This window comes from Acomys russatus, chromosome 21 (assembly GCF_903995435.1).
Source record: "Acomys russatus chromosome 21, mAcoRus1.1, whole genome shotgun sequence".
NCBI classification, from domain to species: Eukaryota; Metazoa; Chordata; class Mammalia; order Rodentia; family Muridae; genus Acomys; species Acomys russatus.
This window is the reverse complement of record NC_067157.1, coordinates 58,015,854-58,037,518: the sequence shown is the minus strand read 5'-3', so window position 1 is coordinate 58,037,518 and position 21,665 is coordinate 58,015,854. Positions and strand designations below refer to the sequence as shown.

The following is a 21,665-nucleotide window of genomic DNA, read 5'->3' as shown; positions in this document are numbered from 1 at the left end:
ATGTTTACACATGGCCCTAATCAGCACACACAGACACAAATTCATACACACACATGCGCACATACGCATATTCACACATACATATACACACATGTACACATATACCACGTACATACACACATAACTACATGCACACACACCCACATGTAAATATGCACATACATGCATATACATACATTCAAACATATACATAGTCTTCTGTTCATTTCTAATCTAGTTCTGAATTCTGGTTTTATGGAGTATACATATATGGCAAATTGGGCATGGATTTGAAGGCAGAAGATATGTACTGAATTCTGAAGATTTACCTGAGTTTAGCAGGTGATTTGTGCTGGACAGTATGCAGCGCTTTACTGTCCATCTGGCCGCAGATGGCACGGGCCTATTCAAAGCACAAGCTCCTTGGGGTTTGTGGACAAACTTAGGGCCACTCTAGCCTGCTGTCAAACCCAGACCAACGTAAAGCAACACCCACTTCCCTGCTTCTCCATTGGGCTGTGTCATCACACAGGCACTAGTCCATCAAATTATGTAGAGGTACACTGTTGATTCTGTCGCTGTGGGGTGAGAGTGGGGTGCTCAGTTCCCCCCACAGCTCTCTCTCTCTCTCGAATTTCAAAATCTCTTAGTTGCTCCGTGCAGCCCGATGATGTTTCCCAAAATGTTAGGAAAATAATTACAGTCCTCTCATCCCCATGGGTTTGCAGAGCGAAAGCTTAGTGTGCTGCTCTGTGGGAGCCGCAGACACATCAGTCATTACAACCTGGTGGGTAAGGCACCAACCTAATTGATGAAGGAGGGAACAGCCAGTCAACCGCAGGACACACAAACCACTCCCTCCCTCAATGGGGGGTCAGCCATCCCAAAGACCCCTGTCCCACCAAGCAGTGCATTTTGTTTACATAAGTCCCCATCTCCTGCCTCTGCCTCCAGAGTGCTGGGTGTAAACATTCATCATATCGTTGCCTTCTTTCTTATCCAAGCACTACACACACTTAGGGTTTTAAGCAATGGGCCAGAATATTCTCTCATCTGTACTGTCAGTGCAGACAAAGACAACGGGGAATTTGCACATGGTCACACATCACTGGCACCAGGTGGGAAAGCTGGTACAGTCTATTCCAGAAGCAAGGGGTGTTCTGGCAGGTGAAGCACCCAACAGTCTCACACACAGCTCTGAGGACACTCTTTCACACAGAACTCAGCTTTCCTGACAGTATGGCTAGGATCATGGGAGCTGCCGTGCCCTCCGCTTTCTCCCAGAAAAGCAGGTTGCACACAATGCCACTGGATGAAAACAGAGCCACAAGACTGTCTCCATTCCCCTCCCCCCTGTCATTTTCCTCCCTACATCTGTACAGGAACTATTCAATGTAAACATTAACTTGTGGGGGGAAAAATAGCATTATGTAGGTTTCAATGGCAAAACAATTTTGAAATAAAACAAGTGTATTTCCAGTATACATGGCACACAGCATGTGGGTTTCAGAGAGGAACAGTCACCGAAATACAGGATTTGTCACACGGTACCAAGGAGGCCACAGCAAGCAAGCTCTGACCAGTGTCTAGATCCTCTGCCTGGGTCACAATAACACATAGAATCTCAACAGGCAGTGCCTGACCCTTAAATATAAAACAAGTCTGACAGTTAACTCCAGACACTAACATTTCAGCCCTTAAATGACTTGGGTAACTGTATGTCTTATGTTGCTAACCACTGATAGGTTTGCCTATTTTCATATTAAAACCCAGAAATTTCGATGACAGGACCTTTCAGCTTCGTCAGACAGTCTCCCCAGCAAGTTAGTCAGGCCCCGGCTAGAGACCATTTTCACATAAAAAAAAAATTATCTGAATCATGTATAACCTTTTTTGGTAAGATATTAATGGAAAAGGGACATTTTATGGACTGTGAGCCTGCCAGCCTTGTTACTTCCAGCACATCCAGGCCCGTCTGAGTAATAAAACATCACACATAAATGTCTGGAAACTGAACTGTGAGGAATGGTCCACTTTCCCTTTGAAAACTCATATATATATAAAACCAAGACCTTTTGCTTTTTTTGGCCAAAGGAAACAATGGGTCATTCAAGCTGGTGACTCGAGCCTGTGTGGTTATAATTTCAAATAACTCAAGCCCAGTGTGTCCCTAGGGTGAGCTGTCCCCTGCCACAGCATGGAAACAAAATTCCTTGCTTTCACTTCAGGTCTATGTGGCGTGGCTCATAGTGAGCTCATCCCACCCCACCCCCACACCCCACTCTCTAAATGTCCTTTTGATTTGTGAGTAAATATGGGTAAGATGGCCAAGAGAAACAGAGAGAAGTTCCTGTGGGGCCGGCCGTTAGTCAGACTTACCGGGGCACCTGGGTGTCTTGTGGGCCACCGCGGTGCCACTGATTGGCCTTCCATTTGGTGTAACACACCAACAGTATCCCGTGTAACTGTGGCACTGGACCTGCAGAGAAGGGACAGGAAGGTGAGCTAACCACTCACAACTCTGCTGCAGAGTCACCTCAGAGGCCTGAGGAGAGCTGAGACTCTCGGGTGCTGTGTTGGCTACTCGGTTGGAAGCCATACTCTGAGCTCCGCCACAGAGGTGGGGGGTGAGGGGAGGGAAAGGAATCAAATACATTACTGATGGCAGCGAGGGCTGGGCCCTGCTGCAGAGACTCTCAAGCCCCTGCCCCCCCCCCCCCATCACACCCTCTTGTCACACGTGGGGAAGCCAGTCCCCAGTATCTCTCAGGGAGCCAGAGGCTGACTCAGGGAGAGGAAGCAGGTGTCTCACTGCAGTACTTCTCAGTTTCCCCAGAGCCCTCCATCCGACCTTCAGGAGACTACAGCCTAGGGGACATCGAGGAGTGCCAGCTCCACCCTATGCCATCCTCTATCCCCTCATCTCCCAAATGTCCCCTGACTTTGCTGAGGCACGTGGACTCACACATCACGTGAGACCATGCGTGTGGACTGCAGAATGCTTTTACTGCCCCCGCCCGACTCCCAGAACCTACTGTACTGGCGCGGTACTTCCCGGCAGCCCTCGGTCACAGCACCGATTCTCTCAGGTAAGAACCAAGCTATTTTTGACAGAGTCTGGCCAACAGCGCCACCGTAGGCAAGTCATGACTCGATGGAGCAGCATCCAACTGTGGACTTGGTGGGTGGCTGAGTCATAGGGCTTATTATGAATGAGGCAAAAGCAGAGTTCAGCCAGTTGACCGGGGTTAATGGGCCTTTCTGAGAGAACTGCCTCATGCCCTATTCGTGCAGCACAAGCTGCAGACACCACAGCAGTGGTGTAGACACCTGTGGGGTCTGAAACCCTCCCTCGTGTAACTAGTTAGACTGGGAGGCTCCTGAGGCTGGCGTCTCAGAAACACAATGATCATTTCCCGCCCAACAGCTCTGGATCTATCCCTTTCACCCCTGTCCCTGGCACCTCAACCCCAACGGTCCAGGAGTAGCCTCTCCCAGCAGCGTGAAATCACCTGACTATAGGTGCCATCATCGTTGCATTCTGGGATAAACACTTGCTGGAACTCCTTCCGGGCCTGCTCCTGGGTGTACTTCCGCTCAGCCACACACCTGGATACGTCTGTGGGAAGACCACAGCAAAGCAGTTACAGGGGAGCAGGGGAGGAGGGGAGGACAACAGATGGCATTCTAAGAGACAAGCACAGCACGAGCTGCTCAGAAAGCCGAGCACTGAGCCCAGCACTGAGCCTACAGGGCTGCCCAGAGCAGCAGGTGCCTCCCTCTCGGTCCCACAAGAGCTAGGGAGAGTATGTTTCATTCCCCACACTGTATAGACGGGAACTGGAGGCTGGGAACACTGCCTGAATGTGTCTGTGGGAAACAGGGAATTCTGGCTTCCTAAAAACAAGAGGTAGGCTGTGCCAGGGCCCCAGGGGGCACGCACATGCAGACGGGAGTCCAGAAGACACAGTTCAATCCAATCAGAGGTAACTAACTTACAGGCAGACGCCAGGCCCCTCACAGGTTTGGGGTCTGATATGTCACTGTAGCCTAACACCTGTTGGAGCTAAGGCCACCTTCAGAGGGAGTCGAGACTCACCTGTTCCCTCTGCATCTTGGACTCTAGGATCTCAAAGACTGTTTCAAACTGTCAGGGAGACTTGATGGTAAAAAGCTAAACATCTCACAGTGGGTGTTTTAGTGATTTAGTTAGTGAGATGAAGAGGCATGAGGACTCCAGAGACTTAATGACTGCTAAAAAATCAGGAACTTCAGAAACAACCAACCAGGCTAGGCAAGGAGCTCAGTGGTAAAATGCTGCCACTCTGCACCAGGCCCTGACCTCAATCCCCCGCATGGATACAAAAAGCACATGGTGGGCCAACAAGATGGCTCAGTGGGCAAAGGCACATGCAACAAACTTGTTGGCCTAAGTTCAACTCCCTGGACCTTCGTGGTGGAAGGAAAAACCAACTCTTACAAAGTGTCCTCTGACCTCCACTCTAGCATTGTGGCACGTGTGCATGTATACGCATGCACAGAAAGGCACAGTTAGACAGACAGACAGATTATAGATAGATAGATAGATAGATAGATAGATAGATAGATAGATAGATGGTAGATAGAGAGAGATGGTAGATAGATACATAGAGGATAGATCGATGATAGATAGACATACATGCAAATAAATAAAGTAATGGAATTTTAACAACTTATAGTATATTTGATCCCTCTAGGGAAAATGTATCCACACATGTGAACACAGAAAATCGATGAGTTAAGGCCTCACAGAAAGAGCAAATTTTTTTTTCTCTTCTGTTGACCAGACAGGACCGTGAAGGTGTCTGCGAATCAGAGGCAAATTCCCGGCTCATCTCAGATGCCATCAAGGAGGCTTTGAATATGGATCTAAAACTAACCATGACCCATCTTATGATGCTGCAGAGGCCCATCCACACAAAACAAAAAACAAACAAACAAAAAACACTGTAAGGTCTGCCACCCTGTGCACACGCTCTGGGGACAGCAGCTCAGCAAGCCCAGCCTTCAGTCTGACCAGCACGTCACCAGGCTGAGTTTAACCCGGGAGAAGGGTGCCAACCTTCCTGTCTCCAGATCAGCAGCACTGCAGCCTCTCGCCTCCGATGGGCACCTCGTCCTAAGCTGTCCTGCCCTCTACATTGTCGTTGTTATAGTGACCAGATGTATTCACTACTCTGGGGACATGGGTGACTCTGCAGGAACTTTGGGGGCAAAGCTTGCTGAGGGTCTTCCGGGCTGTACAGTTGTCATAGACCTGCACATCTGAGAAGCACCCTCCACCTGCTTATTATTATTATTATTATTATTATTATTATTATTATTATTATTATTATCATTATTATTATTATAGAACAACCTGTGGCCAAGGAAAAGGATGCAGGCTGTCCTGATGAAATTTGATAGGCTGAGGTCAGTTGGTAGGGGAGGAGGGCTCCCCCTCTCTGAAAACTAGGGGAGGTGCATAGGGAGGGGAGAGGGAGGGAGGGTGGGGCCAGGAGGAGATGAGGAAGAGGGCCAAGATCAGGAGGTAAAGTGAATACATTTTTTAAAATTTAAATTAAGAAAAAAAAAAGAATAAGCTGTGGCCATCTAAAAGAAGAGTTGATAAAAGATTCACCCTGTGGCACCTCAGCTAGGGAAAAGATAAGTCATTCCTAAGATTTGAGCCATCATGGCGCATTCCTGAAGAGCATAATTTTCCAAACAACTTGTGGGTTTCATCCTCGGCTTGAACTTCTTTAAAGACTTCACATCACCCTACTCAAGCCCTCCCCTCTGTTCAAGCCGTTCTCAAACTTAAATCTGTGTAATGGGATTCTTTTCCCAAGCTCACGGCTGGCATGGCCCAGGCTAGTCTGTCGTAGGACGCAATGACCTCAGCAGCATAAAATCTGTGAAATCCAAGTGTCAGATAACTGTCATGCCCTGGTGGCCAAGGCCACCTGCCTGCCATGCCTCTCTCCAGATATCTGCTGTCAAGTCAGTTCAGGGTCTCCACCAGGGAGTCCACCCAACCCCCAAGAGGCAGGGTCTGGAGGACATCTGCACTCTGAAATGACAACATCTCCTGGGATTCTTTCTCTGACCCTACACTATTATGTCCCTCATGTGTACAGCCACACAGACCGAAGACATCAAAATCGTGCACACATCTTGAACATTATATTTTTCCAAACCTAAACTTTCAGCCAATCTTGAAAGAATAAGGTAGGAAGATTCCTTCAGCAGGGCTTCATGTCACTGGTGTTAAATTTTTATTAGTGTTTTATTCTTTACACCTATGCAGATGCTTTGGAAAACAAACAGTCCTCTGCCTCAGGGGCCTCACTGAGATAGTTTTCTCTGGGCCTTTTGTTTCTGTTTGAATAGTAAATGCTCAAAACCTAAGCAAAGTAAATATTACTGTGGTGCCTCTGAACGGTGAGTAAAAACTCTCCGTCAGCCATTTTCCAGTTCAGTCACTGGCATTTACTGCATTCCTGATGCTGGAGAACTCTGCTGCCTCCAGGACACTGCCCTCACCCCAAAAGGATCCAACATCCGGTGCACAGAGGCCATCTACCCCAGTCTCTTTCTACTTCTATGGAGTTGCCTATCTGGACAGGTTGTATGGCAAACCGTACATCCACCGTACCTCAGCACAGGGCAGACTGGTGTTTCCTGATCAGCTCACCCCCAGCCACCCACTGACAGACTCTGGCTGATCCCATCTTGTGGCCGCCGTGTAGACAGCACACTGAATCATGTGCAGGTCATCTCTGCGTGTCTGCTTTCATGTCCTCTGGGTTTAAACATAGGGGTAGAGATGTTGGAAGTTGGCCCGGTTGCTGCCCAGATGAGCAGACTCAGTACCCCAGAATGTTTGGGACCTTGCCTAAACCCTTGCTCCCATTTGACCAATAAAAAGCCAACACACCTGGGCAGGGCAAATGGGATAGGCATGGCTAAGGCTCGTGGGCTTTGGGGGCAGAGACCAGAAGAGATGGGAGGAGACCAGAGGAGGAGAGAGAAGGAGGGGAAGGCTGCCACGGGTGAGGTGGAGGAAGAAGCATATGGCTGGCGTAGATGGAGATTTGCCCCAGTTGATGATAATTAGCAAGTATTTGGGATTATGGATGGGAGGCAACTTGATGAAATTATTAGAAGCAGATGGCATGGGATACCTGCCCCATTATGGGAGGTGGTTTAGGGGATTAATATCTGCCCTGCCCCAGGTGAACCGAGGCTATTCTAAAGTGTAACAAATATCTGTGTTTCCATTCATTGTTATTCGGTTAGAAAATACTGCCATAATAATTATAGGGATAATAATAAATATTATTAGGCCACACTTCTAAATTAACCACAACATTGAATTGCTGTGTCACAAGTGACTTTGTCACTAGTGTGGGAGCTTCTGGTGGGTCTCCACTGTGGCTGATCTGCTTCCCATCCCATTGACAGATGAGGGTCACAACGCCTCACCTATATCCTTGCTGATATTTATCTCTTCTTTTAAACTGCCATAACCATCTTAGTGAACATGGCCCTCACTGCGTTTAAAGCTATGGTTAATTTCTATGTCATAGGAAAATGCAATTTGACTAGAAATTACAATTTGAATATTCTCATCAGGGCAGCAGTTAAGAGCACTGTCTAAGCCAGGCGTGGGGGCGCACGACATTAATCCCCGCACACGGCATGCAGAGGCAGGTGGATCACTGTGAGTTCGGGGCCAGCCTGGTCTACAGAACGAGTCCAAGACAGCCAAGGTACACAGAGAAACCTTGTCTTGGAAAACCAAAAAAAAAAAAAAAGAAGAGCACTGTCTGCCCTTCTCTCAGTCCCAAGATCAGTTCACAGCACCCACATTGAGCAGCTCACAACTGACTGTAACTCCAGCTCTAGGGGATCCAATGCTGTCTTCTGGCTTCTATTGGCACACACACACCACACACACCATGTACTCAGACACCCACATACACAAATACATTCGCACAGACACATGCACATAAGAAAATTCTAATTAAATAAATCCGTTAATAATTTAATCACCTCATTGTAAGTATCTTTGATGCAAATTTAGTTAAACATTTTGGAGATCTTTTGCTTTGGCCCGGGAGAGCCAAGACTTTACAAATAAAACAGCAAGGCGCCACTAACAATATCCAAACAGACGTTTTTGATAAATTGTTGATTAATACTAATATATTCTGGAAACACTTTTTTCTGATCTCAATTGAAGAGTAAAATAGATCCCAGTGGGAATCACAGGATTGTTTGTGTATGAATTTATGTTAAGCCAGGAACGGTGCTGCTTGCTGTGAAGAAGCAATGAGCTAATGGTTTACTATAGTTATTCCTGCCTGTTTTTTTGTTTTTTGGTTTTGTTTTGTTTTTGTTTTTGTTTTTGTTTTTGGTTTTGGTTTTTTGTTTTTAGTAGGAAGGAACTAATTTCCTATCTCACTGAAGCCACTCAGAACAGAACTATGCAGTCACTGGAAGAGATGGCTTTGCCAGATGCCTTCCTTCAAGGAATCTTAGTAAGAAGTAGTTGCAGAGGAGCTGTCACAGGGCACTTTCAGGAAGACTGTGTGAAAGGACAGTCCGTGGTCTCTGGGCTCAGTGGGCACATCCTTCAGGGAGCATGTGGAGAGCAACATTCCCAAGCCTCTGTTCACCCCTCCCCATGCTGAGACTCCTATCGCTGTGAGGAACGCCGTGAGCGAGAGCAGCTTGGAGAGCAAAGGGTTGATTTGGCGTCTACTTCCACACCACAGCCCAACACTGGGGAAGCCAGGACGTGCACTCAAGCAGGGACCTGGAGGTAGAAACTGAAGCTGAGGCCGTGGAAGGGTGCTGCTCACTGGCTTGCTTCCCTCGCCTAGCTCAGTCCGCCTTCTTATAGAGCCCAGAACCACCTGCCCGGTGTGGCACCTTCCACAAGGAGCTAGGCCTTCCCAAAGAAATTACTAATCAAGAAAATGCCCCCATAGACTTGACTACAGGCAATCTCGTGAAGACATTTTTCTCAACCAAGGTTCCTCTTCCCAGATAATTCTAGCTTGTCTCTAACCGGGATGGTCTCTAACAGGTGTCCCGTTCAGAGGCAGCTCCTGGTGGAGGCGCTGGGTGAATGCCTCGGTGCCTTCTAGCATGAGGTAGAGCAGGCAGACCAAACATGAAATTGGTATGACAGGCAAAGGCACAGGTCTGAGTCTGTATGTCACCCACTCGGTTGCCATGGTTACTGTGAGGGCCGTGTGAACTTTCTAGGGTCAGGAAGAGTGTTTGCTACTATCGCCTGTGGCTCCGTGTAGTGGCCACAGAAATGACAGACTAAGAGAGCCCTGCCTTTGATGTCTGTTGCCTCAAATAAGGGCAGACGTTGTATTTCAAAGCTGTAGTGCTTACATTTCACCCACTTGTAATTTAGGGCCAGACTGGGGGGGGGGGGGCAGGGGAGACAATGCTGCAGTGACCTTTGAAAACACACTTCTCGTCCATATCGTGGGGGGGGGGGGGGCGGGTAGGGGGCAGCTGGGGTGAGAACAGAAGGCCAGTCCGTCAGAGCACCTTCTCCCAGCAGATCGCTGCTGTCTTGCCCTCCACTGATAACAGAATAATAAGTCCTTTTGACTTCACACAACAACAACAAAAGTGTGATTATAGAAATAGAGGAACAGAGACAAAAATTTCATCCTACACACACAAGGTATAACACAAAGTATACAAGCAGGAAGTGCTGGCATAGCAATCGCCATGTGCCAAAGACAGAGGCTGCTTCTACGACACATAAACAAGAGGCATCTGACCATCACCATCTCGACCACAAGGAACCACATCCCTCCCCGCACATCACAACAGATGCAGTCACCAGGCTCTTCATGGTGGACTGTCAACACCCCCAGAGGGAGAGCCTGCACACAAGGGCTCCCTCCCCATGGAAGCTGCTCCCTGAGGTCACAGCTGAGCTGGAGCAAACAGGAGGGGCTGTTTCCAACTTAATAATATGCCACAGCTTTTGCTTGTGTTCCTGACCACGGCTTGGCTGGGAAGGGGATGAAAGCCCAGGGGTGACTTCTCAAGTCTAGGACAACAGAGCAGCAATGGAAGCTGAGCTGGGTGTGGGTGAGGCTGCAGCGAGAGACCATCAGGGTTAGGGTTAGGCTAGAGAATCCTAGGACAGAGCTGCTGTCTCTGAGGACTGTATCCATGGGAACAAAGAAATGCCAGGCAGGTGCTGGATGGAGGAGAGCCACAGACACTCAGGAACAAAGCAAAATATCCACACTCTGCACGCATGCTCATACCTGCATGCTCACGCGTGTACTTGTGTGTGCTCACATTTGCACCTGTGTGCCATCACACACTCACATTTGCACATACGTACACGCATGTGCCCTCACCCTGCACAGAGAGCTCTCATGAGCAGCTAGTTTCCTCTGTGGAAGGCAGGTGGGCCCACCCCTCGCTGCAGCAGCCAGCAGAACCATCCAAGCATTCCCACAGGTCCTTCCATAGTGGAGTGGAGAGCACACCTGTCTTCTCGAGGGTCAACACAGGCCTGCGTGAGGCTCTACACTTCCCAGCATGCCCCAGTGTTTACCACTCACATAGGTTTGTCTTCAAAGGTGGGATCATGGCTATGTACAGAGAAATGGGTAGATGTTGGAGCTTGTGACCAGTTTCCAGTTTGCTAGTTGCCCATCAGTAAAAGGCAGCCTTCAAATGGGACGAACTCTGGGGGTCCCTGTGCTCTTACAGTTTGTCTTGGAGGTGGGAGACAGATGCATTCCCCACCCCACCATGGAGAGAGCCTGACTCCTGCACACACACACACACACCCCAGCTCTGGGTCTCCCAGCTTGAGGGTCTCAAACAGCTGGAGAGCTGAGCTCAGGTGGAGTCTCCAAAGTCAATCTTTTATCTCTGCTAGATAATGATGCTGAGGCCGCTGTGGCCTGTCCTGTCATAGTGAGAACTCTGCAACCTCGGCTTATTCCTGTCGTGGGGTCAGGAGACCACCCTGTGAGTTCAGGCACCTCAGGCCTCCCCAGCAGCCAGTGTTTATATCTCTCCTATGTCAGGGACCCCAGTATCAAAGGGTGGTGGGCACAGTAGGATCGGACTGACAACTAAGCATCTGCATCTCCCCACATGCATCCATTTTGTGCTTTTGGTCTAGAAACCGTTAAGGGAGCTGTTTTCAGAACTCTATTATAATTTTGTTCCCAGAAATCTCAAAATAAGTCCAAGCCTTCCTGGCATGTGACCTTTTCCTTTCTTTTCTTCTTTCCTTTCCTTTCCTTTCTTTTTTTTTTTTTTAATTCAGTTCCAGAGATTTTGTTGAAGAGGAAAGCAGCCATGCTGGTCCCAGATCAAAAGAAAAAAAATATTAATATGTTTGCTGAGTTCTGAAAACACAAACTCCACAAATTTCTATGAAAACACGAGAAAAATCCATCTGTCTAAACCACTGCAATTCCAGTCAGGGCCGATGTCAAATTGTGACATGAGACACGTTCAACATTTTAATTCTATTTAATTAAATGCGGAATAAAATAAAAATATTTTAATTGTTGTTTCCAAACCAGCGCATGCAAAAGAGACAGGCCCACAAATCTGTCACCCACAAAATATGTAAAAATGGCCTCAAACTACAGATGCCAGCTGTAGCTGAACGCTCTAGAGCATGGCTAGCTTCCACACCAGCAGAACATAGGGAAGGCTAGGCGGACGCTTGGGCTTCTTAAAGGGCAACGTGGAGAAGCCTGAATTCCTGCCGGTTGTGGCATGATTCACCCGGCGGCCAACGCTGTGCATGGGTCTCATGGCATGGGGTCCATTTCTTTAACCACGGAGCCATCTCTCCAGCAGGGGTCCACTCCCATAAGCCATCTCTCTCAGGGTTCATAGTCAGGGCAGGAGGAGTTGCTCACTGGACATTAGGGACTAGATCAGCAATGCCTGGTGTTGTAAGCCACCCTAGGCAAAAATCCCATCCCCTGTGTTAACTCCTTACTCCCACCATGAGCCAGGTCCTAGGTGAAGGTATACCTCAGCAGATAAAATTCACTCATCATGGATGGGAGCAAGCCAGAGTCTCTTGGGGTCCCACCTGTACCCCAGTGTGCCAGAGTTGTGTGATGCCCATCTGTCTTGAAAGCTCTGAGTGTGGAGGGTACCCTCCCACCCAGCTATGCGTTTACTGCCTGGGCCAGCTACAGCCCGCCCCCCACCCGCTGCAAGCATGACTCAGAATGCTGTGGCATTTTTATTGTAATTCTTTCTATTTAAGTTCCGCTTGCTTTGAAGAGGTATCATATTTGATTATGTCTCCCCATTATGTTTTCAGAGATTTCAAGTCTTCCCCAGCCCCCACCCTCCAGCCCCCAGCCCCGACCCCAGCCACGAAGGGGTGAGAACTCTACCAAAAAAATTATCCAGAAAACGGAGGCTGCCTGCACATAGTAATGACCAAGGACACCCTGGGAGGCCATCTCTGTATACTCCAAGGTGAGCCCTGTCGCAAAGAAATCAAATTGCGACCATAGTCAGTGGACGTCCAAGCGCTGAGGCGCTAGCTCAGACTGGGGACAGGAAAGCCCCCCTCCGCTGTCATTTTTCCACCCTTGAGCTCATAAGACTCCCTGGCCTTCATCACACTTCTCACCCTGTTGCTGGTCCCTAGCAACCAGGGCAGCAGCTGCTCAGTCTGACCACTTCCTTGTGGTCCGTCAGCAGGTTGCCCAGCTGGGGTCATCCAAGAGAATGTGGCAGGAAGCAAGAACAAAACACGCGAGGCTTTGTGGAGCCACATGACCGCCACTGCTTCCCACATGGGATCATTTTTGAAAGCTGAGAGCTCCTAGGCAGTTGCTTCTAGAAGCTTCTGTCAGGATTACATCCCGATATTTTAAGAAGTTTTTCATTTGCTCCTTTTTCCTTCTGTACATATAGCTGAGATAGCAACAGTCAAGACATAAAATTACATCTATATTTCCCTTAAATGTTTGATTGGTGCTCAATGAGGGGAGGACGTGGAGCCAGGTATGGACTACTGTCCACAGCCTCTGGCACCATGCCTGCATGTGACCCATTAAAGCCAAGGACACTGTTCTAGCCACACTGTCTATTAAAATGAATGAGAATTCTGGGAAGAGTGATCTGTAGCTGGAATTGCCAGAGTGGAACCACACACATGACTCCTTGAGTTCAAAATGTATTCCTGAAATAAATATTTGATCCCTATAATAAGCAGATGTGTTCACTCTTTAATGGAAAGCCAGCGATGCTTAGTGTTTTGGCATTAGGAGGTGGAGGAGAACTTTGGAGTCCAGACTGTGATGTGGCACCAAGGGGCACAGCCTAACTGCAACTCAGAACACCAGCATGGGGCTCCGTGTCTCTTCCCGATGCCACCTCGGAAGGGACAGGCCGACAGCATCGTCCGTGTCCGAACCCAGATGAAAACAGTGTGAGAGCTCTCAGGACACAGAGAGGAGGCTGCTTGCTCTCAACCGACAGGGTGCTAGGGGGAAACAGGTTCCTGTGGTGTCCATGAGGCCTCACTCTTAAGGGACTGTGGGGTGGAGCTGAGCGGAACCCTCACAAAAGGCTCTCTGAGAGCACTGAGCACTGTTGAAGGAGTCTTCCAGGGAGAAGGAAGCAGCAACTCACCAAAGTCATCAGCCCTGGGCAAACGGCAGGACCTGACGCAAGACTCGGTTTGAATGAAACAGAAAAGTGTGCCATCAGTTAAAACAGAGACACCCACTGCCTGCCTGAATGTGCCGAGTGTGTGTGTGTGTGTGTGTGTGCGCGCGCGCCCACACACACACACACATCCATGTGCATGGCTGCATGTCCATGGGGACGCAAGAACGTGTTTGCAGAAGAATGTGTGTGACTGCTTGTATGTTTCACAATAAATAAAAATTAGATTTTTCTCATTCATGCTTCCCCTGAGAAAATTCAGCAGCCAGAGATGAAGGGCGATAGGCCAAAGTAACAATATGAAGTATGCAATGTCGGTGGATGAGAGCCAAGAAGCTACTTAGTTTTGTTTTGGTTTGGTTTTTTCAATGAACAGGAATTGATGTTTGGGGGGGGGGGTGTCATTTGCAAATGACATTTATTCTAACTGTCCTCTTTTCCTCATAACCACTAAGGAAGTCAGATGATCGTCACTGGGTTATGGGTTATTTCGTTTTTTGCAGGACAGAGCATTTTGTTATGGTATTGGGTTGTTTTTGTCTGTTATGAGACAGGGCCTCCCAGTGCAGCTAGACTGGCCTCGAACTCAGTGCCATTGTAGATTCGCCCTGCCAAGAACTAGGGTTGTAAGCATGGTTCATCATGACTGGCCCTAGTTCCAGGTATCAAATCTGGGATTTCATCCATGCTAGGCAAGCATGCTACCTCACAGCCCTCTTTTCACTTTTCATGTTATCTTGAGGCAGAGTCCCACTAAGTGGCTGGGGTGGGCCTCGAACTTGGGCTTCTCCTGCCTCAGGGTCCCAAGTGCTGGGATTGCAGGTGTGCTCTGCCACGCCTGGCCAGAATAGAAACATCTGATCTTGTCAGTGGGAGAGCCTCTGGGCAAAAGAGCAGTTGGTCTGCATTACCTGCAACAGTGACCCAAGTCGGCCTGGTAGAACAGTGCAATCTGACAGAAAGAGTAAACAGTTTGGCAACTTGGTTAATTGCAGGCAGAGGCATAGCCCTGGTGGCGGTTGATGTGGTTGGGTTGTTTAGATGGGAGGATTGTCAAGGCTCATCAACACACATCTTCACAAGGCCACTTTAGTCTGTGTGGTCTTGTTTCCCAGTGATTCGGAGAAAGTAAATCCCCTCCTAAAGAGCTGTGTTCTTGCTGCTAAGCTGAACCTCTCATTAAGCTCTGAGCTCTAACTCCGGATCTAGCTGAGAATCGGAAGACTGACAAGTCCAAGGGCAAAGTCCATGACAAAGTGGCCTCACTCGCTGAAGAGGAAGAAGAGCTGGTAACAATTTTTAGAGCACTCTTAGGGGAAAACAAACAAACCTGGAGCACTTGTGATAAATCTGTTTTACGACAAGATGAAACACTCTGGGAGCATCAGACGATTTGTAAAAACGACTGCTTTGTGGCTGGAGATGGTTCAGTTGTTAGAGTCTACCTTGCCTACCATGAAGGAGGCCTGGTGTTCGGTCCCCAGAAGACCATGAACTAGGTGTGGCTGTGCCCGTCTTTAATCCCAGTACTCTGGAAGCAGAAGTATAAGTATCAGAAGTTCAAAGCCAGCCTTTGCTACATAGTAAAGCCCAGGCTATCCTGGGCTACATAAAACACCATTTCAAAAAATCATTACTTAGAAATGGCTCAGAGGTTAAGGGCCCAAACTGCTCCCCCAGAGGTCAATTCCCAGCAACCACATGGTGGCTCCCAACCACCTATACTGTGATCTGATGCCCTCTTCTGGCCTGCATGTGTACAAGCAGGCAGAGCACTGTATTCATAATAAATAAAAAAAAAATTTTTAATTCATAAACATTACTCCTCACATGTTGTGAAAAGTAATTACCAATTTAGAAGCCGTCAAACTGTTGAGTATGAAGTAGATTAGCCACGCCCTCACCACACAGCACTCCCAGCCACGACCACCACCACTCACCTTTGCAGTTCCCACGGTGGGCAATCTCCAGCTGTGGATCTTTGCACTTGGCCCGCTGGAACTCACATCTGGACAGGAAGGTCCTCCCGTCAGAGGCACAGAGCGGCTTCTGGGAGGAGCTTGGGCAGTCCAGGCTGCAGTCTCTATCTTTGTCTTGATCAACTCTCAAGAACTTGAGGGAGAGAGAGAAGCAAGAGAAATTTAAAGAACTCCTGTCGGGAAGGCAGCCCGCTCCGCAGGAACACAGAGTAGCCAGGGAGCAGACTCTAAAGAAATAACGGCCACTCTGGGCTCACGCTTGACAGAAACATCGAGGCAATTGCCTTCAAAATAGTAAGCCATCCGTTTCACAAATAGATAATAGCCGACCACAGGTCTATACCTAAGGTCTGAGGGAAGACACAGGTAGCCCTTTGTGAGGGGTAGGAGTTCTCCCTCACCTTCCACTTAAGAACCTGAGGGAGAGGCTCGCCTACTCTACCTTCCTCTTAAGAATCTGCTGCTGTTGCTGTTGTTGCTGTTGTTGTTTATAGTCCTTTTACTAATTCACTCCAGGCCAATGTCTTCTCATATCTCCAGAAGTCGCTAATGTCGGGAGCTCCTGCTGTAGGTATCGGAAGGTCAGCCTTCCTTTTAAGATGGCTCCATTGTCAGAATACATCTGTGTATGCCCCAGTGAGCCAGGTTACTGACTCTTGTTTTGGTACTGTTGTTGTTGTTGTTGTTGTTATTTTTCTGAGTCAGGGTGTTGTGTAGCCCAGGGGGTCCTCAAACTTGCTATGGAGTCCAGAATGGCTTTTAGCCCCTTAATTCTCCTACCCCCTTCTCCTTCCAAGTTCCGAGGCTGTTGGGATACATCACTTCATCTTATAGTTTTTGTTCTTATGTTTTGAAAGTTATCGCTTTTCGACAAGTGTCTGCTGAAAGAACGTTTGGTCCCACGGTTGAGAAGCTGCTGCATCCCTATGAGATGCTTGGGACCCCTGCATCCCACATCCCCCACCCCACCCACCCACCCCACTGCAGGGAGAGTGGAATCTAAGGGACCAACCTTCTCACAAGTTCTCACATGAGTCGCAGCACCAAGGCCCTCTCTGTAGGAAACGTGGAGCTCACCCACAGGACCATTTTGTACAATTTAATTCCCAAGCAACAGATTTCCCAGACCTTCACCCCTTCTTTTTCTCACTCACATCCTTGAATTCACTAGTACTCCTAGGGAAATCTCCACCCAGGTGCTTCTGGCCCCGCCCATCCTCCTTGGACAAGGAATCAAGTGTCCTGGCCAGCCTGCATCTTGCTTCCTCCTGTTCTTGCCCCCAGACTCTGTCCTCACTCGTAGTGCACTAAGCCAGAGGCAAGTGCAAGCTGATCCACAGCCCTTCCTCTGCTTGTGAGCGTCTCACCTGATGCATCGCCTCACCCGTGAAGCCAAGGCCCCTCTTTTCATTTAGGCCCAGAGCCTTAGACAAGATGCCACCAGGGGACGGGACTTAAAGGGAAGATGGTGCTGGCCACTTTGAGGACAAATGGAAAGCTACCAAATTTTCAGGAGCTAGGGAAGACATCTGCCTGGGCCTGAGCTCCACTGCAGCCTGGAGTCTATGGACAAAGCTATATCATAAGGCCTGGCCTTAATGAGTGTTGTCTCTAACTCTGTGTCCTCACATCAGTCATACACTGTCCCCAGGGGAAGTGGTCCCCGTGAAGATGGGGACATGGACTGTTCTAAGGACAAGGTGGGTGTAGGGAGCAGATGCAGAGCCCAGCTGTGAGAGTCGAAGCCTTCTAGTTTGGGGCTCAGGTTCAACGCCCCAGGAAGAAAGCCTCTGTACATCACTGCCTCTCAGTCACATCTGTGGACACTTGAAAACTAAGAGAAACATGTTGTCATGAGTCACAGGACTAGATGGAATGTGAGGACCAGGAAGACACCTGTGTCTAAAATGAAGGATGGGTGTTAGCTTCAGAAATGGGACACTGCATCATGCCCTGGGCCCTCACAGCCTCTTTGTGTGTGAAATGGAGGGGACAAAACAGTACCCACTTCCTAAAGATCACCATAAACATAACACATGATTGCGTTCTGTAAATTATCTTGACCAGACAAGAAGAACTCATCGGCAAGGAGCCCTACCAATCACGTAGCTAGATTTTATTCTTTTAATACACATGTCCACTGTGGCTTCCTTCCAACACTCACATAAATATCACTATACTATGTGAGCGCCAGGCAACCCTTCCATGTGTGGTTTTTTTTTTTTTTTCCAGGTCAAAGGCTTGGAGTGTGTAGTAAAAGCTAACTTAGGTGAAGAGGGGTGGTAAGTCTTTTAAGAACGTGTCAGAAAGACGTAGGAAGACTCTGGTAAGGAAAACAGAAGCTTGGCTCTGCCCCGGGGTGGTTGGAGTAACTTAGGGGACATTGGCAGACAGGTGGACAGGGAGAGGCTAGGGCTAGAGGTCACTCCCCCAGGACCAAGGATGGGAGACACATCGCCATGCATGAGGAGTAAAGGTAGGCTGCCCGGGATGCAGGTGCAGTGGCTAAACCCCAGCCCTCCCACATTCCTCAAGATCTCCAGAGCCTATACAGAGCAGGCGGCATTGAAGACATCCAAGCCTTCCCCCCCCCCCCACCTCTCTCTCTGTCTCCCTCCCTCCCTCCTTCCCTCCCTCCCTCCCTCGCTCCCTCCCTCCCCCCACCTTTCTCCCTCCCTCCACTGATTTCATTATTTTGTTATTTGTTTTAGTGAACATAAAACCTTGTTTACATATTTATAGACACAAAGACGCATCGGACATGCCTATTTGGGGGTACTATGACCTGACGTTTCTTATAATTCTCTCAGCTGCTTGAGCGTGTGGTCAGGAGCCTACAGCTGGGCTGAGATATGGGTCAGGGTGCCCCTTTTGCTCTACAGATCTCTTCCTCATGCTCCTGAACTTTTCTTCTCATCTCTTTCTCACCCCTGCCTTCTCCAATGATGCAAACAAGTGCCTTTGCTTATTGTCCACAGTTCCTGAGTGAAATTCTGTTAGCCACCACTACGGTCTGTGTTTCTAAGAGTCAGTGGGTTGATGTCCTCTCCCTCCACTGGAAGTCCCACCTGGCTACAGAAGGTGGCCACTTCATGCTCCTTACACCAACCCATCCACAAAACCTTAGACACAAAGTCTGTCTTGCCTACAAGAAGTGCAGAGGTAAAGATGGAGCAGAGACTGAGGGGATGGCCAACCAATGACTGGCCCAACTTGAGGGAGACAGCCAACCCCTGACACTATTAGTGACAGTCTGCTATGGCTACAGACAGCAGCCTAGCATAACTGCCTTCTGAGATGCTTCCTCCAGCAGCTGATGGAAACAGATATAGAGAGCCACAGCACCAATCTCTCAGGGAGTGGTGGCAGCATCGGTAACTGAAGCTCAGGGTGTAGGATTGCAGCTCACCAGCACCCCAGCCTCTGGTTCCATACAGACAGGGTAGAATATAGGAGTGGGGACCCCAGGCTGTCCCCGAGGAAACGGAACTCTGAGAGGCACCTGCAGACAGACCCACAGCATGAAGCTCTGTGTACCTCCTCCAGCAGTGGCACTGATGTGCTAATGCCATGTCAAGCCTTTAGGATATAGTACTTCTGGGGCTGGGAACGTAGCACAGCTGAAGGGAACTGCCCAGCTCGAACAAAGCCCTGTGTTTGATCCCAAGTGACACATAAAACTGGATAAGGCAGTGCAGGCCTGTAATAGGCACTCAGGAAACGGAAATGGGACAATCAGAAGTCAAGGTCATCACTTACCGCACAGGAGTTCAAGGTCAGCCTGGACTACAGGCCCTAATCTGATGGTTTCAGTACTCTCTGGAGCAGTTCAACCGCCACCTCCAGTACACAGCCTCCACTCTCCCCAGCTTTTCAGGGTTTCAAACACACTGCGTTCCTGACAAGGCGACCCCGTTTCACTGCTCATCTCAGAGCATCCACAGCAAACTGCACTAAAGTACACACTGCAGAGCACGGGCTGCAGAGCGGATACGAGACAGAACTGCCAAGAGCCAACCTCAGTGCAGACCGTGTGCTAAACACTGGGGTCATCTGGCAAGGACCAGGACTACGGAACCCAACAGGAAACAGACTGCATGTCCTTAGCTCAGAAAAGCCCCCACTCCCACATGCCAGGAGAGAGAGAGAGACTGTTCCCAAAAAGAGGGTGGCAGCCACAAGGTCTCACGAGGGCCCAAGCCAGTTTTAAATTTTACAAATTATTTTTATTTTTATGTGCATTGGTGTTGTACATAAGTCTGTGTGAGGGTTTCAGATCCCCCAGAACTGGAGTTACAGGCAGGTGTGAGCTGCCATGTGGGTAACTGGGAACTGAGCTCAGATCTTCTGGAAGAGCAGTCACTGCTCTTAACCATCTCTCCAGCCCCCACCATCTTTGCATTGTAGAGAGTTGCAATGTGAATCAGCCCCGGAGCAGCCAAGGGCTCTCTGACCTCTGGATGGAGGCCACTCAGTGTCCATTCCTCCATCCAGCCCTTTGTGCTATTGAAGATCTCATTCCTTCTCTGCACCCCCAAACCCCATCACACATCTCTGCCTATGCTCACCCATTTTTGCTTCCTGGGGAAAACATGTTCCTCACGGTTCCTTAGTAGCATGAATGTTTTCCTGAGTCCCACGAGCCAGAGCTCCCTGGGACCACAGGGACCAAGTGAGCTCCCCCTTGGGGCCTTACTTTGGGAAGCAGCTTGTGAGTGAGCAGCTCCGGGTTAAACCCGTGACCCACTGAAACAGGCACTTAGATTATATTTCTGCCCACAGTGAAGCAAACAGCGGGAGGAAAGCCTGCCATCTACACCTTGTTTTTGCGTGTCTGTCTCCTTCACTTTGCGTGAAAGCACAGAGATGTGTTTAACCTTTCCTCTTGAGATGCCTTTTATTCCCAGATGGTCATAGCCTGTTGGGAAAGACACACACAAACACACCTATCACTAGTGGTTGTCCATGAGAGAAGGCCTCACGTGGGTCAGAAATGGCCATGTCCCAAGAACCAGCTCACCCCTCTTTTGGGCCACCCTGCAGGGCTGAGAGTAGTTGAGATAGTGACAGACACACAACAGACAGGACCATACCTTGGCCAGAGATACTTGATTGTGAATACCCAGTTGCCTCACGTCAGTCCCCTGGAGGTAAACATGGGGGTCACCAGTGCCTTCATCTAACCACTCTTCTCAGCATGGCCATATTGAGTGAATCTCCTGTTCTCTCATTGTCGTGTTGTGATGGGTGAGACCAAGCCCAGCATATTGGGACTGCTGGAACCAGGGCTCTTGTCCTAAAACTTCCAGTTACATCATCGCTAAGGAAAAGTCCCAGTGGCCAGACAGGTTGCTCCGATCCGTGGGTGGAATTGAGGCTCTCAGAAAATGTCACCTCTTTTGCTTGGTCCCCTGTGCAAAGAACCTACTAGAAGAAGCCGAATGTTTTCCCTATGGCAGAAAGGGTAAAACCATTTTGCCAAATGCACTGGGGAGTCAAATGCAGATACCCTTTCCTCCACTGTGGGGCAATGCAGGGGGGTGAGTGGGTGGGCAGAGGCCCAGGGCTTAATCAGAGCAAGAGGGAGAAGCTCATAGGCCAATAGATACTCAATGGTCACTCAGCTGGTCAGCAAGATCACCAGACCCAAATTCAAGGCTGAACCAGCCCCCTTCCTTCATCTCGGCAGCACTTGCCAGGGAGCCAGGCTGGGTCTTCCTCTTCCAAGAAGGTAAGCTCCCATGCCCCAAGAAGGAAGCAGCCAGGACAGGGTGTGGGGAGAAGGCCGGGGTCTGGGATTGATTCCAAGTCCTGCCTGGGAACTTCCTTGCCCAGCACCTCCACTCTCCCTCACCTTGCTTTACATATGGGAATGAATTCTTGAAATACTTTTAGTTCTGTTTACACTGTGAGATGGATGGCCAGGTCACAGGATCCAGCAGAGAAAGCCTTCCCCCGGGATCCAGC

At 49.1% G+C, this 21,665-nt stretch overlaps 1 protein-coding gene across 1 annotated transcript in view; it reads right to left on the bottom strand.

The window, feature by feature from the left end:
• Smoc2 (SPARC related modular calcium binding 2) overlaps positions 1 to 21,665 on the bottom strand; it is a 121,918-nt gene that overhangs the window by 64,737 nt on the left and 35,516 nt on the right. Inside the window, exons 2-4 of the mRNA XM_051164364.1 lie at positions 15,660 to 15,831; positions 3,492 to 3,598; positions 2,359 to 2,458 (exon numbers count right to left, since the gene is read on the bottom strand). Coding sequence (XP_051020321.1) covers positions 2,359 to 2,458; positions 3,492 to 3,598; positions 15,660 to 15,831 — 379 coding nt within the window. The remainder of the gene's footprint in view (positions 1 to 2,358; positions 2,459 to 3,491; positions 3,599 to 15,659; positions 15,832 to 21,665) is intronic.